This window comes from Sceloporus undulatus, chromosome 3 (assembly GCF_019175285.1).
Source record: "Sceloporus undulatus isolate JIND9_A2432 ecotype Alabama chromosome 3, SceUnd_v1.1, whole genome shotgun sequence".
NCBI classification, from domain to species: domain Eukaryota; kingdom Metazoa; phylum Chordata; class Lepidosauria; order Squamata; family Phrynosomatidae; genus Sceloporus; species Sceloporus undulatus.
In genome coordinates, this window is record NC_056524.1 from 143988230 (window position 1) to 144011512 (window position 23283).

A 23283-nucleotide genomic window follows, 5' to 3' on the forward strand; every position below is an offset into this window, starting at 1 on the left:
AAGGTCCCCATGTTACCTGCCCACGTTAGTCATATCCTTCCAAGTGCTCTCAGAAACTTATCAGCCATTCATTAGAAATTCAGCAGCAAGAGAATGTACAGACTATTCAAACTAATTTGCCATCCAATAGACTCAGCTAATGATATCATGACACATTTTCCCAGAAATAATAAAAAAAATATCTGAGGGAAAGGTATCCCACACAAGAGCAATTCTTTGTATGCATTCACAGTCAACCAGGATATATCACTTACTGGTTACAATTGCTCTTGTGACCAAATTTGATGCACATAGATGGTACACTCATAGAATCAGAAGTGATCACAAGGGCCATCCAGTCCAACCCCATTCTGTCATGCAGGAACTCACAATCAAAGCATCCCTGACAGATGGCTGTTTAAAGACCTCCAAAGAAGGAGACTCTCTTACTCTCAAGAGGTTCTTCCAAATGTTTCGGTGGAATCTCTTTTCCTTTTGTTTGAATCCTTTGCTCTGGGTCCTAGTCTCTGGAGCAGCAGAAAACAAATTTGCTCCATCTTCAGTATGGCAATATTTAAACAGCACTATCATATCACCTCTTAACCTTCTAACTAAACATACCCAGCTCCTTAAGCTTCTCTCCTCACAGGGCATGGTTTCCAGATCCTTCACCACTTTGGTCGCCCTACTCTAGACACGCTCCAGCTTGTCAACATCCTTTTTGAACTGTGGTGCCCAGAACTGGACATAGTATTCCAGGTGGGGCCTGACCAAAGCAGAATAGAGTGGCTCTATTACTTTCATAGAATCACAGAATCATAGTTAGAAGAGACCACAAGGGCCATCCAGTCCAACCCCCTGCCATACAGGAAATCTCAATCAAAGCATTGCGACAGATGGCCATCCAGCCTCTGTTTAAAGACCTCTAAGGAAGGAGACTTCACTACACTCCGAGGGAGTTTGTTCCACTGTCGAACAGCCCTGTTAGAAAGTTCCTCCTAATGTTGAGGTGGAATCTCTTTTCCTGTAGCTTGCATCCATTGCTCCGGGTCCTAATCTCTGGAGCAGAAGAAAACAAGTTACCTCCCTCCTCAATGTGACATCCTTTCAGATATTTAAACAGGGCTATCATATCACCCTTAACTTTCTCTTCTCCAGGCTAAACATCCCCAGCTGCCTAAGTCATTCCTCATAGGGCATGATTTCCAGACCCTTCACCATTTTAGTTGCCCTTCTTTGTACATGCTCCAGTTTCTCAACAACCTTTTAAAATTGTGGTGCCCAGAACTGGACACAGTATTCCAAGTGGGGCCTGACCAGAGCAGAATAGAGTGGCACTATTACTTCCCTTGATCTAGACACTATACTTCTACTAATGCAGCCTAAAATCCCATTGGCCTTGTTAGCTGCTGCATCGCACTGTTCACTCATGTTCAACTTGTGATCTACTTGGACTCCTAAATCCCTTTCACACGTAGTCTCGTTCAGCCAGGTGTCTCCATCCTATATCTGTGCTTTTCATTTTTCAACCCTAAGTGCAGTACCTTGCACTTCTCCCTGGTGAAATTCATTTTGTTAGCCTTGGCCCAGCTTTCCAATCTATCAAGGTCATTTTGAATTTTGATCCTGTCCTCTGGGGTATTAGCTATTCCTCCTAATTTGGCATCATCTGCAAATTTGATAAATATGCCCCCAATTCTGTCATCCAAGTCATTGATAAAGATGTTGAATAGCACTGGGCCCAAGACAGACCCCTGTGGGACCCCGCTGGTCACATCTCTCCAGGATGAAAAGGAGCCATTGTTGAGCACCCTTTGGGTTCAGCCAGTCAATCAATTACAAATCCATATAACAGTTACGTTGTCTAGCCCACATTTCACTAATTTGTTTGCAAGAGTGTCATGGGGAACCCTGCCAAATGCCTTACTAAAATCAAGATATACTATATCCATAGCATTCCCTTCATCTACCAAGATGGTAATTTTATCAAAAAAAAAAAAAAAAGATCAGATTTGTCTGGCATGACTTCTTTCTCTGAAACCCGTGTTGACTTTTTGTGATTATGGAATTGCCCTCTAGATGTTCACAGACTGTCTGTTTAATGATCTGCTCTAGAATCTTTCCTGGTATTGATGTCAGACTAACTGGACAATAATTGTTGGGATTCTCTTTTTTTCCCTTTTTGAAGATGGGGACAATGTTTGCCCTCCTCCAGTCTGCTGGGACTTCTTCTGTTCTCCAGGAGTTCTCAAAGATTCTTGCCAATGGCTCCAATATTACATTTGCCACTTTCCTCAAACTAGACACTGTATTTCTATTCATGCAGCCTAGAATCACATTGGCTTTTTTAGATGCTGCATCACATTGTAGTCTTCCTGTTTCTTATGGATTGCCCTAGTACTGAGGTGACGGTATCCTGTTGCTGCAGGTGCTTGTTTAGATGTTAGAGAGCACAATTTAGATCATCTTCAGCCCTATAATGGTTGTTTTAATCATGCACACTTTACCATATTTCAAAATGGTAGCAGGATGACCAGATGGAGAAAGGAGAAGAAGGCATCACAAAATGTAGGACATGCAAAAAATACAGGACATTAAAAATAAAAGCTGAAAACACAAATGTAAATGTAAGCTCATGCTTCTTAGTATGCTATAAATTGAAGTACATTTCAAAAATTCTCCTGGACATAAAGTAGAAATGTAGGAAAAGCCAGAATGGTAACGATCTACCAGGAAAAGAAATGTATCCTTTGAGAATGCTACTATCTGAAGTTTCCATTTTCATTCAGAATTGGTATCTAAAATACTGGCAAGTTCCAATGCTGAAATTTCATTTTATAACCACATCAGAAAACAAAACTTGCATGGAGACCGCTTCCCTAACACTTCTAACACTGAATATTCCAAAACAGCACTTCAGTGGGGTAGTTTTAACACTGAGAGGATATATTCTATTCTGCCAGTATCAGTTGGATTTTATTGGATTTTATATTAATAAAAGGTTCTTCAGCAGCAGCTCAATTTTAAGGCATTTAGTTCCTCCTTTTCTCCCCAGCATTTTGTACTTTTGCTCTAATACTATTGCAGAAATTTCCACATGAAATCAGTTAATCTCTTCTCAGTTTTCTTTTCTGCTCCTATACAGTAGTTTTATAAAAACTTGTTAAACTTGTTTTTAATATTAATAACTCAATCAGATACTTTTAATTACAAAACATTGATATTATAAATTCCGACATGCTTTGTGTCTCGTAATGTACATATTTATAGATAAGGAAAGTGAAGTACCTTTATTCTAACATTAGATGGCAGAATTTAGTACCACCTACCTTGATCAGAATCTGTTGATACTGTTGATCCCAGGCTATCTGTGCGAATGCGTTCCAGGCCCTGCATGGAGAGGTGTTCCAATCTACGCTTGAGATACCTATGTTCTCGTTGTAATTGTTCTTTAATATTTAGAGCTTTTCGGTCCTGTTCTTCCAATTTCTAAAGAATGAGATTAATAAAACTCTCTATTCAGCTATAAAAAGAGTCTTCTGATTGCAGAGATTACCCCATATATTATAAATATGCAATAAGTGACAAACCTCTCATACAGTGGCAATATATTGATGACCATTTTATAGTCTGAATTAAGAGAAATGCTTAGAAAAGTTTATATTATATAGCAACTCTACAGATCCTACAATCACATTTAAGCTTAATGGCCTGAATTAAGAGAAAGAAATGCTTAGAAAAGTTTATATTATATCCAAGCTCTATAGATTTTACAATCATGTTTATATCTATCAACGGAAGTAAACACCCACATATCCATTTCCTTGATGTACTCATCACTGAGAATTATACAATTGTCACAGATTTCCACAATAAATTCATAGATACTCATAGATGTTGTCCTTAACCTTTTCCACTTTGTCTTATTACATCAAGAAGATAGTACAAAACATTAGCATTTGGTTCAAAGCACTGAGGGCTGTGAAACTCCCCACACAATATTTTACTATTGCACACACAATTCAAAAGACAGGTTGGTTCATTCTGACATTTTTAACCCAAATTCTTCTAAATGTTCTGGTCTATTATTATTATTATTATTATTATTATTATTAATTTATTTATTTCTATAGCGGTGTAAATGTACACAGCACTGTACATACAGATAATCAAGTCAATAAAAATATAAAACTTGCCAATGGCAAAATACATATAAACAGTAGGTAGTAATATAAAATAGAATTAGTTAAAAAACAGGCAACAATTAATGATGATGATAATAATAATAATAATAATAATAATAATGTTTTAAAGAGAATGGATATGGGCACAAATTTTATTAAGGTAATAGGGCAAATATACAATCACTAAAAAGCTTATTTAGTTATTAACAAGGAAAGGTCTCAAGAATACTTTATCAATAAAGGTATGCGGCAAGGATGCCCCATGTCCCCGCTATTATTTGTAATGGTAATAGAAATTTTACTAACATCAATTAAACTGAACCCAAAGATCAAAGGTATCAAGATTAAAGGGCAAGAAACAAAAAAAAAGTGCTTTTGCAGACAATAGAGTGATAGTCTTGGAAGATCCTATACAAAATGTGGATGAACTATTTCAAGAGTTAGAGGAATTTGGCAAATATTCAGGTTTGAAAATTAATAAAGGGAAGATGATGATGATAATCAAAAATATGTCTAAAAAAGAGGAGAGTCTCCTAAAAGAGAAATCGTGCTGTAAGGCAGAGAGAAAAATTAAGTATCTAGGGATTTGGATAGCTAAGGACAATTTAAAATTGTTTAATAATAACTATGTAGCTAGTTGGAAAGGAATAAAAGAAAACTAATAAGATGGAACAAATTAAATCTCAGGGAGAATTGCGGTAATGAAGATGACAATCCTCCCTAAACTATTGTATTTGCTATTAAATCTGCCAATTGAAATTAAAGAGGGGATGTTTAAGGAATGGGAATCTGAACTCAAGAAATTCATATGGAAAGGACAGAAACCAAGAATTAAATGGTTGGTTTTAAAGGATAAGAAAGAAAAAGGAGGATATTCAGTACTAGATTTGAAACTATATTATTGGGCATGTAGTTTGATTTGGATTCAGAATTGGATTAAAGAACTACTTAATTTAGAAGCAATACAAATAAGATTTGGCTGGCATGCCTTTTTAGGCTATGAAAAATTAAAATGCAATGGAGACTTTATAAACCACCCAATCAGGAGATGTTTATTATTTACATGGAGGAAAATTAAAGCAAAATTTTATTTTAAATTATCTATATGGATTTCTGCACAGGAAGCATTCTATGGAAGATGGGTAGAGGGCAAGGAATGGCTTACATGTAAAAATGCAATTAAGATGGAACATTCAGGCAATACAGATTTAAAATCAAGAGAGCAATTAAATAAAGAGGGATACAATAATGGCTGGTTTAATTATTTACAGCTATGACAAAGATATATGGAAGATAAGAAAACAATAGGTATTGAAAGTAATCCAAACGAACTAGACAAAATAATTTGGCAGTCTGACAAAAAAAAAGGTATCGAAGCTGTATAATTTGTTAATAAGCAGACATATGGAACAAGAGATGGTAAAAGATTATATGATCAAATGGGTGTGGGATATGGGAGATAAGATTGAAATTGAAGAATCGCAAAATATATGGAAAAAACGAATAAATTTACAGTGGCGCAAAACCTAAAAGAGAATCACATGAAAATAATGAATAGGTGGTATTATACACCATGGAAATTTTAAAAAATCTATAAGTTGGAACAAGGGTTATGCTGGAGGTGTAATAAAGAGAAAGGGACAATTTTTCATGTGTGGTGGCGATGTGTAGAAATTCAGAAATTTTGGAGGGACGTTCATGAGACAATTCAACAAATCTTTGGGATAAAATTCCTAATGAATCCCAAATTATACTTACTTAACATGACCTCGATTTTGAAAACACAGGACGAAAGCAAATATTGGAAGATAATTTTGTATTTAGTTACAGCGGTGAGAATTTCAATAGCTAGATTATGGAAATCAGAAGCAAGACCAACCTGGGATGAGTGGATGCAAAAAGTAAATGGGAAACAAGATGGAATATAAAAACAGATATATTGGATATTTAACAGTTTAAAATTCTGTGATGGTAACATGCTGAACCTCTTTCCTCTCATAATCTGTATGTAATCTTTTTATTGTTACAGGTCTGTAGATGAACAAATGACACCTCAGCTGAGGATTTAAAAACATTAAACTTGTATTAGACAATTAAACAAGCATAACACTTTTTTGTTAAGAGATGAAATCAAGATAATGTACACTGAATGAGTTAGAGTTGATTTCTGTATCTATTTAAACTATACATAATACATAACAAGATAGATGGTTTCTTTTTATACTTCAAGAAAAAAGAACTCTTCAAAATCCTAGAAATTTAAGGAAGATTGGGGAAAATCTATTAAGATAAGAGAACAAAAATGTGATTTTAGTTTAAATTTTGTTATTAAATGATTTTGTATATAATTAATAGCCTATTAATAAAAAATAATAAATTTTATTTATATTTCCCGCCTCTCCCTATGGATTGAGGCGGGATTACATCAATAAAATAAATTACAGTCACATATAAAATACTGTCTATACAATCACAGCATTACATTACATCAATAAAATCATTGTCACCATCTAGTCTAATAGACATGCTCAGAATGGAGCGTCCCTTTATGGTTGTCTACAGAAGCTCAGGGGGGCAGGCTCACTGGAAGAGATCCGTCTTGAGTGCCTTCTTAAAGGCATCTAAGGCAGTGATAAGACAGATCTCTTCCGGTAAGCTATTCCACAGTTTAGGAGCCATGACGGTGAATGCTTTTTGGGAAGTTAATAATAATAATAATAATAATAATAATAGGATTTATTTATATGCCGCCCAATCTCTGGGAATCTGGGCGGCTTACAACAGAGGGCATAATAGACGGTTCCCTGACCTCAGGCTTACAATCTAAAAAGACACGGTACAAAAGGAGAAGAGAATGGTGGGGAGGGGGGGAGGGGATCAGGTCCAGCATTCTTCTCTCCCTCTGAGGCCTGGACCAAGGCAGATGGACTGGAGGGAGGGCTCAACATCTTAATCAAGGCTGGGCCCGATGGCATTGGGCCTGACCTTTCGCTCCCTCTAAGGTCAGAAGATGACAGTTGGAGGGAGGGAGGGAAGGCTCTTCCTCTTCAGGCCCGATGGTGTTGGGCCTGTCCTTTCGCTCCCTCCCAGGCCAGAAGATGACAGTTGGAAGGAAGGAGGGGGGGCTCTTCCTCTTCAGGCCCGATGGCTTTGGGTCTGTCCTTTCATTCCCTCCCAGGCCAGAAGATGACAGTTGAAAGGAGGGAGGGGAGGGCTCTTCCTCTTCAGGCCCGATGGTGTTGGGCCTGTCCTTTCGCTCCCTGGCCAGAAGATGACTGTTGGATGGAGGGAGGGGAGGGCTCTTCCTCTTCAGGCCTGATGGCATTGGGCCTGACCTTTCGCTCCCTCTAAATTGATATTAACCTAGTCTTTGGATAATCCAATAAATTCTTCCCGGTTATCTGAGAGTGCCGGGCGGAGTGTGTAGGAAGAGGCGTTCCCTCAAGTAACTTGGGCCCAAGCCATATAGGGCTTTAAAGGTGATAACCAACACTTTGTACTGCGCCTGGAAGATGGTCAGCAGCAAGTGAAGAGATTTTAGTACTGGTTTTATATGGTCTGATCTAGATGTTCCGGTGACCAGTCTGGCTGCTGCATTTTGCACCAATTGAAGTTTCCGAACTTGGTACAAAGGTAGTCTCAAGTAGAGCACATTACAGAAGTCAAGACGAGAGGTTACCAGTGCATGTACCACTGCTTCTAGATCCTTTTGGTCCAGGTAAGGACGCAGCTGGCATATCAACTGAAGTTGATACCAGGCACTTCTGGCCATCGTATATACTTGAGATGATAATTGTAGTGATGGATCCAGAAGTATCCACAAACTGCGAACTTCATTCTTTAGGGGAAGTGTGACCCCATCCACAACTGGCTGACAAATCTCCATCCCTGGACTTGGGGAATCAATCGCGAGTACCTCCTGGATTCAGCTTGAGTTTGTTTTCCCTCATCCAGCCCATTACTGACCCAAGGCAGGCATCCAGAGGAGAGATGCCATCCTTAGTCACTGCATCAGTTGGAGACATAGAGAAATAAATTTGGGTGATACTGATAACATCACACCCCATGTCTCCAGATGATCTCTCCCAGTGGTTTCATGTAAATGTTAAACAGCATAGGGTACAGGATGGTGCCCTGAGGGAAGCCAGAGGTCAGCTCTCTCTTAGAAGACCAAGTGTCTCCCAGCCTCACCATCTGGAATCTGCCCGAGAGATAGGAACAGAGCCACTGGAGTGCAGTGCCCCCAATACCTAACTCCCTCAGGCATTCCAGAAGGATACCATGGTCAAATGGTATCAAAAGCCACTGAGCTGTCCAAGAGCACCAACAAGGTCACACTTCCCCTGTCGATGCTCAGATGGAGGTCATCGACTAAGGCGACCATGGCTGTCTCAACTCCGTATTCCGCCCTGAAGCCAGTTTGAAATGGGTCCAGATAATCGGTTTCATCCAAAACATCTAATAAATCAGATAAATATTCACACAGTGCTTGGGAACGCTTCCCTGAACAGGGTGGTCTTCGACTCAAATTTAAAAGTCGTCAATGAAGTGGTGACCCGTGTTCATGTGGGAAGAAGGTTCCAGGAGTGAGGGGCAGCAAGTGAAAAGGGATGAATCCGGGACGGGTCAGTGGAGATCCTAGGCTGGGACAGAGCTTCTTGACTACTAGAATGGAAGATACAAGTGGGAATGTAAGGAGAAAGAAGTGCAGATAAATATAGAGGGGCCAGCCAATGCAGGGCTTTAAAAGTTAACAACAGAAGCTTATACTGAATATGGAAGGGAAAGGGAGCCAGTGAAGGGGTGATAATCAAAGAGAAACATGGTCAAAGCATGTAATGATGTGTGCTGCTGAACACTGGACAGAAATTAAAAGGCGAAGAGGAGAAAGAGGAAGCCCTACTACAAGAAGGTTACAGTAATCTAGTCAGGAAACCACCAGAACATGGATCAGAGTCTTGGCAGTAAAGGCCGAAAGAAATGGACGGATTTTGGCAATGCTGTAAAGAAAGAATCTGCAGGCTTTGGCTGTGGCCTGGATCTGGGGGATAAAAGACAGAGAGGAACCAAAAGTGAAACCAAGGCTATGGGCTTCCTGGACTGGTTGAATAGAGGTGTTGTCGACAGAAACAGAAAAGGAGTATTGAAGGGAGGATTTAGGTGGAAAGACAAGAAGCTCCGTTGAGCTTCAAATGCCAATGACGCATCCACAGAGAGACAGCTTTGAGACATGATGAAACTTGCTGTTCAAGCCCTGGAGAAAGGTCTGGGGTGGAAAGATATAGCTGAGTGTCATCGCCGTACTGGAACATTACCCCTTTGGACATTGTTCATGTTGCAGTATATCCTTAAAAACACACAGCTTCACTAACCTACAGCTGGGTGAAGTATTTAGATTACTGGACTGAGCAGAGGGCAGGAAAAACCAGGCTGATACCAGTTTTTATGAAAGCAGGTAGAAACCCTGCTGTCTGCACAGCTAGCTGCAAAGGCAGGCTAAATATTCACAGGCTGTCTACACCATGTGGCATCAAGCCACACCACTCAGTTATCTTTTTTTCACCTCTGCAATATACTTGCACACCGTTGCATGAACCTGTGACTGCCAATTACCTGCCTCTTCCTGCCCAGCTGCCATGCTATTGGACACTCCATGTGAACGACCACATAGCTGCGTGTGAATACACCACCTGTTCAGTGCCCAGTGACACACTGGCAAAACACTCATGGAAGCCCTCCCATACATGCCTCCTTTCCCCCTTCTCCCCGTGCCCCCTTGTTGGACTGTCTGTTTTGTGTATGTTGTAATTACATCTACTGCATTATTGGTGACCTGTCATGTTTTTGCTTTCCCATGTTCTCACTCGCACCTTGCTTTTTACATGCATGTGCAATGATGCCCATTTTCAAGCCTGAAGTGGAGTGTCAGAGCTTCTTTTTGCTCCAGTTTTTAGCCACAGAGCATGGCTTCATGTTGGTTCCCACCTGGTTTGGCATCCTATTTTGTATAAACAGCTTGGCTTCAAGTCGGTTTGAAGCCACTTTATTTTGCCTGTACAGATAACCCATAAGAGTATTTTTAAACTGCCTAACTAGTAATGCCATATATGTACTAATTTGTCCCTGCAACAATATTTATATGGGGAATTGCTATAGAAATTTTAAATCTAGAAATAAACATCAGAGTCAACTGAAACTTGGTGTTAGAGACCCCTCTCTATATGAACACTTTTATCAGGCTTGTTACAGATATGATTCATTAAAATCTCTAGTGATTTAAATAATTACTTCTAAACATATGAGGATGTTTCAGTATTGTTGGGAAAATGGGAATGTTTCTGTGTTGATAAGCTTCACACTGTCACCCTGTAGGGTTTGCATAAAAAACAGGAATACAGTTGTTTTCTTTAAGGAAAAAGCTATGCATCACTTTAATCCCATTTTCTTACAAGCATTCCTTTCCTACTGCCCTTTCTCCTGCTATGACAGGTGGTTATCATCATCAGTTTAAGTAGTATATTTATACAGTTCCTTGCTGAAGGTTGATATGCCATTCCAGGTGTCTGACCAGGCTGCTATGTTGGTGCAGGATTGTACTGTATTTGACTGTCCATTGTAAGTAACGGGGTTGGAACTGATTGCCCTTGAGGTCTCTTCCAATTCTATGTTTCACCACAATTACTTCAGAATATTGAGAATTAAGAAGTGTTCTATTAACTTTTTATGAAATAACTAGCTGTACATGGCCACGCGTTGCTGTGGCTCAGTCTGGTTAAATAAAAAAGAAAGAAAAGAGAAAGCGCACGTTTCTGAAATATTTAATTTCACAATGCTTGTGGGTATACAATATTTTTTGTTGTTCCATTGTCTGTGTAGATATAGAGATTTTCTGGTTTGCCAACTCTAGAACACGTAACATATAATTGTTCATTTGAGAAGCAATCTGTGTCTAGATCTAAATCACAAAATTTTAAAGATTGGCCCTGAGCTTTGTTGATGGTGATTGCTAATACTAATAGAATTGGGAATTGCAATCTCTTTAATTGTAATCCAATGGAATCATAGGAATGCAAGGAATGAGGACATCTTCACCTTTGAAAGATCCTGTCAAGATTGTTGCTTCAACGACATTGCTCATTAAATTTTTTACTGCAAGTTGCGTGCTGTTGCATATCTTTGGCTGGTTGATATTACGCAACATGATAACTGGAACGCCTCTTTTCAACTGCAGTATATGCGGTGGCATAGAATCATAGAGTTGGAAGAAACCACAAGGGCCATCCAGTCCAACCCCCACCATGCAGGAAATCACAATCAAAGCATCTCCCGGCCTCTGTCTGCTCTGTCTGTGATCAATCAGCCCAGGACTGCAGTGAACAGACAGCCCACAGCAGATCGAATGAATTCAAAAATTCTGTTGGATAATTAACTGCTTCATCTGCCTTGCATTGAATGTTAGACTGAATAATATTGTTAAGTTCATAGACGTCTTTGTTCTTGACTGCAAGAATAGTTCATTCACTTAACCAATCATGATTCTTATAAATGGTTTGAATATTGAGAAATACTTTTTCAACCAATTCTTCTTTTGACGTCACTAAATTGCAGAAGTTATGAGGCAATGAAATTTGTCCTGAGGTCACATCAACTGGCAGCTTTCCAGCAATTGATGTGAGAATATTTCAGCTGATCGATCGTTTTGCAAGTGGACACACATATTTGTAGTTAATTTTAATGTCTTTACGTGTCGCCACAAAGTGGAGTATTTCAAGCAACCATTTATTTTATCCGCTAGTGTTGATCGAGGAATTACAGGTAATGTTTGCCTGTAATCTCCTGCAAGCAATATGAATGCGTTCCCAAATGGTCTGATGTTTCCACACAAATCTTGCAATAATCAATCAAGAGCCTTAAGCGATTTTTTGTGCACCATATTGCATTCATCCCAAACTATAAGTTTGCATTTCTGCAATACTTTCCTCATGCCGGATGCTTTGGAAATGTTGCACGTGGGAATTTCAATGAATTACATGTTCAATGGAAATTTCAAAGCGGAATGAGCAGTTCTTCTACCTGGCAGCAATGTTGCAGCTATTCCGGACGATGCAAGAGCTAAGGCTATGTCATTTTGGGATCCAATTGATGCCAGAATAAATCTAATTAGGAACGTTTTACCAGTTCCTCCTGCTGCATCTAAGAAGAAGATTTCTCCAACTCTGTTATTGGTACTCTGCATTATTTGATCGTAAATGCCTTTTTGTTCAAGTGTTAGCTTAGGAATATTTGATTGAACATACGACATCACCCGTGTTGTAATTTTGTTCATGACGCAATTGTACATCTAATGGAGCAACAGGAGATCGATTTGGTGATGGCATTCCCAACTGATTGAGAACTTTGTTCGCTATTTCTAAGCACAAATCTTCAATCATTATCAACACTTCGTTGTAAATTTCTGCTGTGAAATCCATGATAATATTTGAATTTTTGTTGCGTATTCGATGGAAAATATCTTCAGCCATGTGCGTTTTATATTTCTCAAATAACTCTGATAGAGATGAAGGAGAGCAGGCAGTCAATGATTGCAAACAATTCACGAATTTGATTTGGATGTGATGGGTTGCACGCATCATTAATGTATAAATCACAATGTCAGTCATTTTCCAATAAATTCAGAGCTTGACATGCACTGTGAACAGTGGCATGTGTAACGCCATTGACAATTCTCAATTGCTGGAAGGACATTGGACCAGGTACATTTACCAACAGCATGCGAAGAAAGAAGCATTCATCTGGATTGGGATACACAGTGTACAATCTGCCTATCATAGTTTCTTTGAATATGCCAGGTTGTCCAACATATAGTGCTGTTTTTTTAAAAACATATTTTTACCTGTCACAGGTGTGACATCTATATAATAGTAGGTATATAAAAACAGAGGAAAGGGGATGAGGTCCAGTGGTTCTTCTCTCCCTCTGAGGCCTGGACCAAGGCAGATGGATTGGAGGGAGGGCTCTTGAGTTGAGGGGTTAGTATGAAATCTGGCAGTATTCCTGCCTGATACCAGACTGAGCCAAAGTATGGATGCCAAGGCAGGCTTCTTATAGAGTCCTGAGGCATTTGGATGGATTTTCCAAGAATTCCAGAAACACTGGGATTCCCACCTGCTTGATAGCTTTAATTTCAGAGTTAGAAAAGGTATTTTTGGTCAACAGTGGTGACATTGACTTAATTGAGCAGTAATAAGATCTGGACAATACCAGAGAGTTTGGGTTAGGAATCAGTGTAGGAAAGTACAAGCAGAAAGACTGGCTTAATGACAAACCTTTCTCTGTGACCTTCAAGAGGAAATGCCCATGGCAGGGAACAGGAACTAGCAGCATTCATAGCTATAGTTACAGGGGTTCTTTCCATATGTCCTCAGGTCTGTGACCTGACTTTAAGTTCACTTAAAGGTCATCTGGTTCTTTCAAGGTCTTTCAAGGTTCATACTTATGGCCTCTCTGTAATTGCTATTATAGGAACCCTAGTAGTGCAGTGGTTAAATGCTAGTACCCTAAAGGTAAATGTTTGACAAGGTTGTCAAATTGTGTTTGACTGTAGGGGGCGGTGTTCATCTCTGTTACTAAGCTGAAGAGCTAGTTTTGTCCAAAGACACTGTGGTTATGTGGCCAGCATGACTGCATGGAACGCTGTTGCCTTCCCACCGAATTGCCGTATTTATCTACTTGTATTTGCATGCTTTCAAACTGCTAGGTTGGCAGAAGATGGGACTAGTGACAGGAGTCCCATCATGTGGCACTTGGGCCTCTAAGTGCCAACCCGCTATCTTGCAATCAACTGAGTAAGCGTCTTAATCGCTGAGCCACTGCGTCCTGGTTAAATGCCTTTAAATGCTGGTACTGCAGCCAAAATGGTGTGAATTCGATCCTGCAGGGCTCTAGGTTGACTCAGCCTTCCATTCTTTCGTAGATCAGTAAAATGAGTACAGTGGTGCCTCAGGTTACGAAAATAATTCGTTCCGCGGCCGCTTTCGTAACCCGAAAAGCCTTCGTAAGCCGAAAACCCATAGGCGCTAATGGGGAAAAAGCCGCGGCTCTGCCGCGGCTCCATTTAAAATAGCGCCGGAGTTTTTTCGTAACCCGAAAAAACTTTCGTAACCCGAAACAATAAATCCCTATGGGATTTTTTCGTATCCCGAAAAATTCGTAACCTGGGTATTTCGTATCCCGAGGTACCACTGTACCCAGCTTATTGGGGGCAATTGGCTCACACACTGCAAACCATTTGGAGAGTGCCTAGCACTATAAAGTGGTACAGTAGAGTCTCGATTAGCCATCCTTCGGTCATCTGACATTCCAAATTATCTGACGTCGCGGCTGCTTGGGGACGTGGCTGTATGCATTTCCACGCCCCTCCAGACATGCCCCCAAACATGGCAGTCGCAACAGGCAAGGAGAGGTGGTTGAATGAAGCTTCTCCCCAAAACTCACCCCAAGTGCGGCAGCGGTGGCAGTGAGCAGGGCGAGTATCTCCAGGCCCCAAAGCAAGGGCCAAAGCATGGCAACGGGTACAGCCAGGCTCCCTAAACACACCCTCTGGATTATCTGACATTTTCAGCTATCCGACTATCAGCCCGCCCGTTTATGTCGGACAATCGAGACTCTACAGTATAGAAATGTAACTGTTATTGCTATTATAACAAAATTTAACAAAATATTTGTACCCCCTAAGAAATGCAGGGTATGCAGGGTGTGCTAACATTTGACCGGCTGCTTCAAAAGTGGCTCACTATAAAGGGAAAAGCTTCTTCTCAGCAAGGAAAGACTCTTAATCCTTCTTTGCTGGGGTAGAGAGGGGCACAGCTGTCTTCCCACCTTACTCCTTGGTGAGGAGGGGCTCAGTCTGAGGCAAAGGACTCTTTTGAAGAATCAAAAGGCCGAAGCAGTTTGGCTTTTTTTGATTTCTTCCACTGTAGAGGTGGACTCAATAGCACTAGCTGGGTCAGTATCAAACTACTGGCTACAAACCAACCTATTTGATGTGTATCAGTGTCTTATCTCCCTGCAAGATCTGCTAGTACCTCAGCAGAAATTTGGGCCACGTTGGAGGACACATTAGATAGTTTTCATTAACAGTGTACTCTAATCACTTGGCTTTAATTTGTGGTGATTTTAAAACCAGAATGGGTAGTTTCCATGATGGAAAAAGTGCTAGGATTTAATTTGGGAAAAGCCTTAATTGGGCCACAATCCTCAGAAGATAACTTAATTAGTAAGAATGATCAGGCTCTTATTTCTTGCGTATCTAATTGATAAACGGGCCAGTGTAGTTGATTATATGATAGGGTCAGATACAATTGTTCCTTACAGGCTGCTACAGTGGTACCCCGGGTTACGAATTTAATTCGTTCCGCGGCGCCGTTCGTAACCCGGAAGATTTCGCAACCCGAAAAAGCCATAGCCGCTAGCGCTGGAAAGCCGCGATTTCGTGCGAAAAAGCGCTGAAAAGCACCAAAAAAATTTTCGTAAGCCGAAAAAAAAAACGTAACCCGGAACAGTTTTTTCCTATCTAATTTTTTCGTATCCCGGAAATTTCGTAACGCGGTCATTTCGTATCCCGGGGTACCACTGTATTTGCAATTGATGATAGAGGTGAAAGTGATCACTTTCTCCTCAAGTTGATCTTGAAATATCAAGAGAATAATTCTGGGGTTTTGTCAGATCTTAAAACGTTTGACCACTTGGAAGGTAAAAAACATCTTAAAATTGATGTCAATATCAGACAGATGCCAGGAACAGAAAAGCTTCAAGGGCTTTGAAAACTTGTGTCATACTATTAGGAAGATTTATTAGGACATAACTGATACACTCACACCTTGTATGGTTACTACCACATCATGTAAAACCTCTGTGATCCCTAGGGCCTGGTTTGATAGAGAATGTAAGTCTAAGAAAAAGGAACTGAATAAGCTAACAAGGCAAGTGTAACATATAGGCACTGTTGATGCCATTTCTTCTCTAAAACAACAATGGAGAAAGGAACATTGGTTTTTACCAGTGATATGTTCATTTTCAGCAGTGTAGGTGGAAATATCCTATAACTTGGGTTGATTCCATCTCTTGTTCCGAAATAAGCAGAAAAAAACAGACTTGAAGGAGTCGCTACCAGAGGGTGCAACCCCCATCATCCCTCAGTCAATATTATAGCCGAGGACAGAAAACAAACTCAGGCCCGTTACAGATGGGCCTTAAACTAGGACTCAGCCTGTACTAGGGTTAAAAAGGGGCGCAACAGTATAACCCAAGGCTTATACTGAGTCATCCATTGGTTAGATTTGCAGTTTTACCATTACCTGTCAAGGTAAATGATAAAGCGTATTAACAGACACAGAATTTAGGTATAATGTGGCCAGTTTACCCACTCTTACCGGATACCTTTGTGAAGACAGCTCTGAGGAGTGTCTCTAGGATTGAAGGCCCTGGTCTAAGAAAAGTCACCTTTGCCTTGTGGCAAATCAAGACCGTTTCTTGTAGACTAATTGGAGTGGAGGGGTGGCCTCGAAAATATTATTGAAAAATCTTAACCACATTGTGTAGTAACACTGCATAATGCTCAGTCAGAAGAAGCCTGTCAGAAGATGGAGTCCCTGCATCAGAGCCATCTTCATCTCTAAAGGCTACCCATTGTCATATTTAGACAAGAGAGGAAAGTCGGGGCCCTGTTCTCATTCTTCATTTGAGGAATGTTTTATAGGAAATAACCTTTAAAAAAAAAGATGATAAAGATTTGTTTTTATCCTTAGTCTCAGCCAAGAGGCTTTATTCTGAATAATTTGCCCCCAGTAAGAGGTGGAAATGTCAAATTTTGTTTGTGATGGACAGCTATGTGTCAGTTCTTTGGTCAAATCTGCCCTTGTACTGGATCTAAACCAGTTGTGGCCTTGGATTGTATCGAATCACATTTAGGCTAGTGTCTCCTGAAGTAGCCACTACCTTTAATCATTTGTTAATGTTGTGGCAAAACTTCATCTGACATCAAGTGTTTTTTTGTTTGTTTTTAACAAGCGCTGTAGGCCACACTCTGGCAACCACAAGTGGGATCTGTTGATTCCCATGACAAATTGAGGTGAGCTGTAACTATACACACACACACACACACACACACACTCAGAGCTATTGGATTTCATCTCACAATAACAAGCTATGGAGGCTTTATGACCTTCATAAAATCTGCATGAAAATGGAGTATTTGGTGTTGAAGGCCCAGACTTGGAGAGGGGAGGAAAATCCTTCCCTTGAGGAAGATCAGGATCCTCCAGCTTTAGTTGGTCAGAGTTCTCATGAAACTCCAATATATTAATTGTCTTATACAATAATACCATAAAAACAAATACAATAATAATAAAAGATCATCAGACCCCAAAAGTCTAAGAGATTTCAGGAGCTTTCAGGAACTACTGAAAGGCCCCCATTTTTAGTTGTGTTTTTTTTTCTTTTTCCAGATCACATTCCTCTTCTGATGAATGAACTCTAGTTAATATTTTCTTTTGTTTTAACAGAGACAGACTGGATCAGAGGCAGCAGGCCTTTGTTCATTTGATTTGCTGTCCTTAATCAAAATGGCTGCCACACCTTAAGTTGCAGCCTTGCCTCTTCTTTTAAAAAGGGAAGCACAACAAATAAATTGTTTAGACAAATTCTCCCAAAGAGGATGATGGGACAGACGGGCAAGACTCTCTATAACCCTCTCTGATCCCTTCCGTCCGAGTGGATCATGGAGGATGGAGAGGAAGAGGCAGCTGGTTTTGGAGGGAAACTCTCCACTCGCACTTCTGTGCAACTGAGGTCTCTTGCAAACTGGAAATGCAAGCCAGAAACAAACTCTCCACTCGCACTTCTGAGGTCACTGAAATCTCATTGAAAACTGGCAATGCAAGGCTGGAACAAACTTCTGGGGTAAATCTTAACCCACAAACATAGGATTAGAAGTAGGATAATCACTCACCTCTTGAAATCTGCCTCATATCTCTCTCTCACTGTCCAAACCACTTGCCAGGTTTGATGTCTGCAGTGGGCACGATCTGGCCAAGGACAGGTGATATCTCTCCTCCGGCCATGCCAAGGTCTTCTCAGGTGTCCATCTCACCAGCCAAACCCCATCTGGGGTTGGTGACTGTGGTGTGGCATCATTTGGTTAAGGACAGGGAATATCCCTCCTCCACCAAGCCAATTCCTTTCAGGATGTCCATCTCATTGCGCAGACCCCTTGCCAGGGTGGAGATTGAAGAGGAGCGCATCTAGTCAAGGACAGAGGGATCTCCCTCCTCTGGCTGCACCTGGGCTCTCTGGCCTTTAGTCCCTTCAGCCAGACATGGCTGGGCTATCTTCTTGTTCTTTAATGCTGGAGTTTGGCCTAGTTGGCTTACAACACAGTAGCTTCTGAACTGTCTCTCACTGTCTGTATTTGTTTCAGCCGTTAGAAAGTCAAAAGAATAGAGCAAGACTAAAGAAAACATTGCTGGTTTTGCAGGTAGTTGTAAAGAAGAGAGAACAGACCATGAATATAAGAAGAACAGGAGAAATATTAGAAGAAATATTAAAGTCTTTACGACAAAGGAGGAGGAGAAAAGGAAAAACACAGCCTACTCGGAGCGAGGTAGGAAAAAGACTGAGGGATGGTGGGGGCTGCTCCCTCTGGTGGCGACTCCTTCAAGTCTGGTTTTCCTGCCTATTTCGGAGCAAGAGATTCAATTGACCCATGTTATAGGATGTTTCCACCTCCATCGCTGGAAAATGAATAACACGGGTTTTGGTATAAGAACTCCTAAGAGCACTTCCACACTTGATGGACATCATTTGGAACATGAGCATTCATTTAAATACCTGTGACTTCATCTTAATGAGAAACATGGAAGCAACATTTAAAAGCCACTAAGGTTTTGTGCAATTATTGTGTAAATGCTGTATGGGGCAGAAATCTGGTGTGAAGATGCCAAATCTAGTTTGGAAATATTGTAAAATATATCCATTCAACAAATCCTGGGACTTATCCCAGGGGTTCCAGCAACTCGCCTTAAGACTGAGTTGAGTCTCCCCTCAGTTTCTGCTAGAATAGATTTATTTTATTTAAAATTCTGGCTTAGACTAAATGGAGTTGAAAATCACTCTCTCAGCAAACTTTGTTGGCTAGAGAAACTGAGGTTTGGTGGTTGGGCACCACTGTGCCAAGACAAGTTCAAGGTCTGTAACCTTAATACAGAGAAATAAAGCCTTAATCCTTGTGATCTTAAGAACTGGATGTTTGATCATGATGCTAGCCAAGATAGCGCAAACAGCTGGAGCACAATTCTCCATTTGGTAGCCACAGAGCCACAATACTTTGTAACCTTGACATTTCTTCTGGTCTGAAGAACTTTCACAGAACTTAGATTTCAGCAGATGCCCTCTGCATATTTTAAAGGGCGATGTCAAGGTATTCCAATTATAGATAGAGTACATGTATTTGGTTGTAATCAGATAGAGGATATAGTTCATTATTTCATGTTCTGAACCCTATATTCTGCACCCAATCAAAGATTTGTGTGACCCATTGTTTAGTTATAGACAGATTACACACCTCAGAAAATAGGGGTGGAATTGTTAACTGATACGTGGCTATTTGTTACAGACTCAGTATTCAAATTTGCACTGGCAGCTAAGAAACCGTATGCTCAATTCATTAAGGAACATACTGTAATATAAATATGAATTTCACACTTTTTATTTGTTGGTTTTACAGGGTTTTGTAAAAAATAGTTTTAAGTTATGTCCAATATTCTTTAGCAAATAAGTTTTAATTTTTACATGTTTCATTCCTTGAATTGTTAGGGCCATCATAATAAAGTTTATGATAACATGGCAACTCAGTAGTGTAACATGAAACCCTACCCTGAACATCTAATAACTACATTGAACATATCATGAAAAACAACAAGACTCCATGGAAACTTAAATACCAATAATTGTATTTCAGGGTTATTCTGTTTTATTGCATCCATTCTCCTTTACTCCAATGACTCCATTACTTTCTATGCTAGACTTCCCTGCAGATTTGTAACACTGACACAGTAAACTGAAGATTCATATTGAGTGGCAGTGACTTTTGACTAATATGTTCCTTGCGAAACCTCATGCACTGACCTAAACAAACTCGGCAGGTTACTCTAAAAATATTGGACAGAAGAGTGGTTGTACATTTTGCCATATTGTTTATACAGGGAGTAGAGACTTCATTATAAAAGAAAAGAAAGAACACTTGCATTTGGGGCTAGCCAATAATCCAAACAAGCTGCAAGTGGCATGCCTAAAACTGTGTGAAATCTGGAGGATGGGTAGGAGCAGGCATTAGGGAACCCTACATGGGATGCTTTACCACAGGATGCTGACAACTGGTTTGGGGTGGGCCATGGGACTGAAATATAAAGAATACTAAACTGCATCTACTTTTTTGTTGCCGGTCCTATCTATTTAATACTAAGACAACCTAATTGCTGACACAAATATTTAGGACATAGTGTTTGTTTCATCATGATGTAATGGTTGAGCATTGGGCTACAGCTGAAGATATCAGGGTTCAAATCCCTGCCTGGCCATGAAAACCAATTGGGTGACCTTAGCTAAATCATAGTCTTTCAGCCACAGAGGAAACTCCGTAGGAATAAACCTTGCCAAGAAAAGTCCATGACAACAAATAAAAACACCAAACCAAAACAATTTAAATTCAAACAAGTCTCTCTTTTACCTTAATATGCATCTTGGCTCTTTTCAGCAAGCTGAGTGTAGTGTGTCTAGTGCTATCTGCTCCCAAAGGAACAAGCTGTTTTAACTCTTCTAAATATAACCGGAGTTTAGCCCGTCTGAAATTATGAAAAATCAAAAAGTTGTCAAAGCTCATTAGCATATGTTCACTTCAAACAAATAATATGTACTCCATATTGTTCTAATCCTTGAAAAGACTATAGAATCATAGAGTTGGAAGAGGCTCTAAGATCCATCTAATTCAACCCCCTCCCAATACAAATTACATCACTCCTGAAAAATGCTCATCCAACTTCTGTTGAAAAGACCTATAAAGAAAGAAAGTCCACCACCTCCAGGGCAGTCTATGAAGAATTCCTAGACAAAAAAATCAAATAAAACTTCCTAATAGTTAAGTGGAATCTCTTTTCTTCCCATTTGAATCCACTGGTTCACGTTGACAGACTGGAAAGCTGGGTCAAAACTAACAAAATTAGTTTCAACAGCAAGAAATGTAAGGTACTAAATCTAGGCAGTAAAAGAAAAGGCACAAACATAAGATTAATGACACCTGTCTTGAAAGCAGGGTCTACAGGTCTTAGCAGACCACAAGCTAAACATGAGTCAACAATGTGATATGATGGACAAAAAGACAAATACAATTCTGGACTGCATCAATGGGAGTATAGTCTCCTGACCAAGGAAAGTAGTAGTCCAACTCTATTCTGCTTTGGTCACCTGGAATTTTATGTTGAGCTCTGGGTGCTACATTCAAGAAGTTTACAGTGGGGCCTAGGGTTTGATTCCAGGACCCAGCCCCACACCCCCTGTGGATACTAAAATCTGTGGATGCTCAAGTCCCATAATACAGAATGGCACAGTAAAATGGTGTTCCTTATATAAAATGGCAAAATCAAAGTTTGCTTTTTGGAATTTAAAAAGAAAATAGTTTTAAGCCATGGATAACTGAATCAGTGGATGCAGAATCTGTTGATATGGAGGCCACCTGTATTTTATTTTTTAAAAATAAAATAAAACTAGGAATACAAGCAAGAAGTAAAAAATAAAAAGTAATAAATAATAGGATAAAATCAGTATTTATGTGTATAGACTATATTACAATACTCATATATAGAAAATAAAATACAATCTGGAATTATTAGTAACTTTATCCAAATGCATTTTCCAAATGTTTCCATGTGTCCCTATCATGATTTTGTTGTTGTGTGCCTTCAAGTCAATTATTTTGTCATTTTTCCAAGCACTGAACTAGGTCTAATAGGCAAGATCACAATCTCACGTTTTCCTGAAAATATGGATATTAGAGACCGAGAGGAAATAAGTGGTGTTATTTAATCTACTACTGTGTCCATCTGAAGTGAAAACAGTTACTACACAAAACAGGGAATTTTTAATTTTGGAAATGAAAGGAATCATAGCTTGTGGGGCACAGTTAAAAGACAGAACCATCATCTAACTGCCCTGTTATTTTGCTTAGAGTGAGGGCATAGACAAGGAGGCTAGAAGTACTTGTGTGTTTTGGTCCATACAGGCTTCTTCCAAACAGATCCACAATTTCTTAGCAAGATAGACCTAAGGTTCTTACTTCTTTATTGATCTTTTTGTTCTTGTGACTTTAGTATCTATTATAAAACATTACTGTCAAACAAACATATAAGCAAGCAATTGAAATGCTAAGTTTTTGGGTGAAAACTTTTTCAGAATGATAATTGAGTGGAATGAAGGTTTAGCTAAAGCATCATTGAAGTAAGTATATGCTGGAAATCAGAAAGATAAAAAAGTTGTCTTTGGCCTGAAACAGACGGGCCAAGGGGACATGGAGTGCGTGAGGCCCGCCCCCGATGTGGCTGGAAGCCACTCTGACACTGCCTAAGGCAACCTGATACCGCTGGCAAAAGAAGCAGTGAAAAGCCGCTCCTTGCCGGCACCTCGTTTGGGACTGGAGCAGTAGTCCGCTTTAAGAGAGGCCCATCCAGTCCCTGAAGTCCCTGGCTGATCAGGGGTCAACTTGGGCTGGAGAGAGGTCTGCTTCATCCCTTTGTCTATTGTTAGTTGTCTTTTTTAAAAGTCAGAAAAAATTTGGAACATGTTTTAAGAGCCATCAACAATATTCTGAAAGAAATTTTGACAATGAATCTTAAGTATATATTAAGTATCTTCAGAGTACATTCAATACTGCAATGCAATTTTCTGAGAAAAAGCATTTGAAAAATGTATGTGAACTATACACAAACATAATTCACACTGATTTTCAATAGGGTAGATTTAACACTGATTGGATGGCAGGTAATGTAAATTATTTAAAGTACAAGTGAATTAT

At 39.9% G+C, this 23283-nt stretch overlaps 1 protein-coding gene across 5 annotated transcripts in view; it reads right to left on the bottom strand.

Moving 5' to 3' along the window:
- Window positions 1-23283, bottom strand: part of MXD4 (MAX dimerization protein 4) — an 89150-nt gene that overhangs the window by 60557 nt on the left and 5310 nt on the right. For all 5 annotated transcript variants that reach the window (XM_042458580.1, XM_042458579.1, XM_042458578.1 and 2 more), the window contains exons 4-5: window positions 20947-21061; window positions 3309-3468 (exon numbers count right to left, since the gene is read on the bottom strand). In XM_042458580.1, the coding sequence (XP_042314514.1) occupies window positions 3309-3468; window positions 20947-21061 (275 nt within the window). The remainder of the gene's footprint in view (window positions 1-3308; window positions 3469-20946; window positions 21062-23283) is intronic.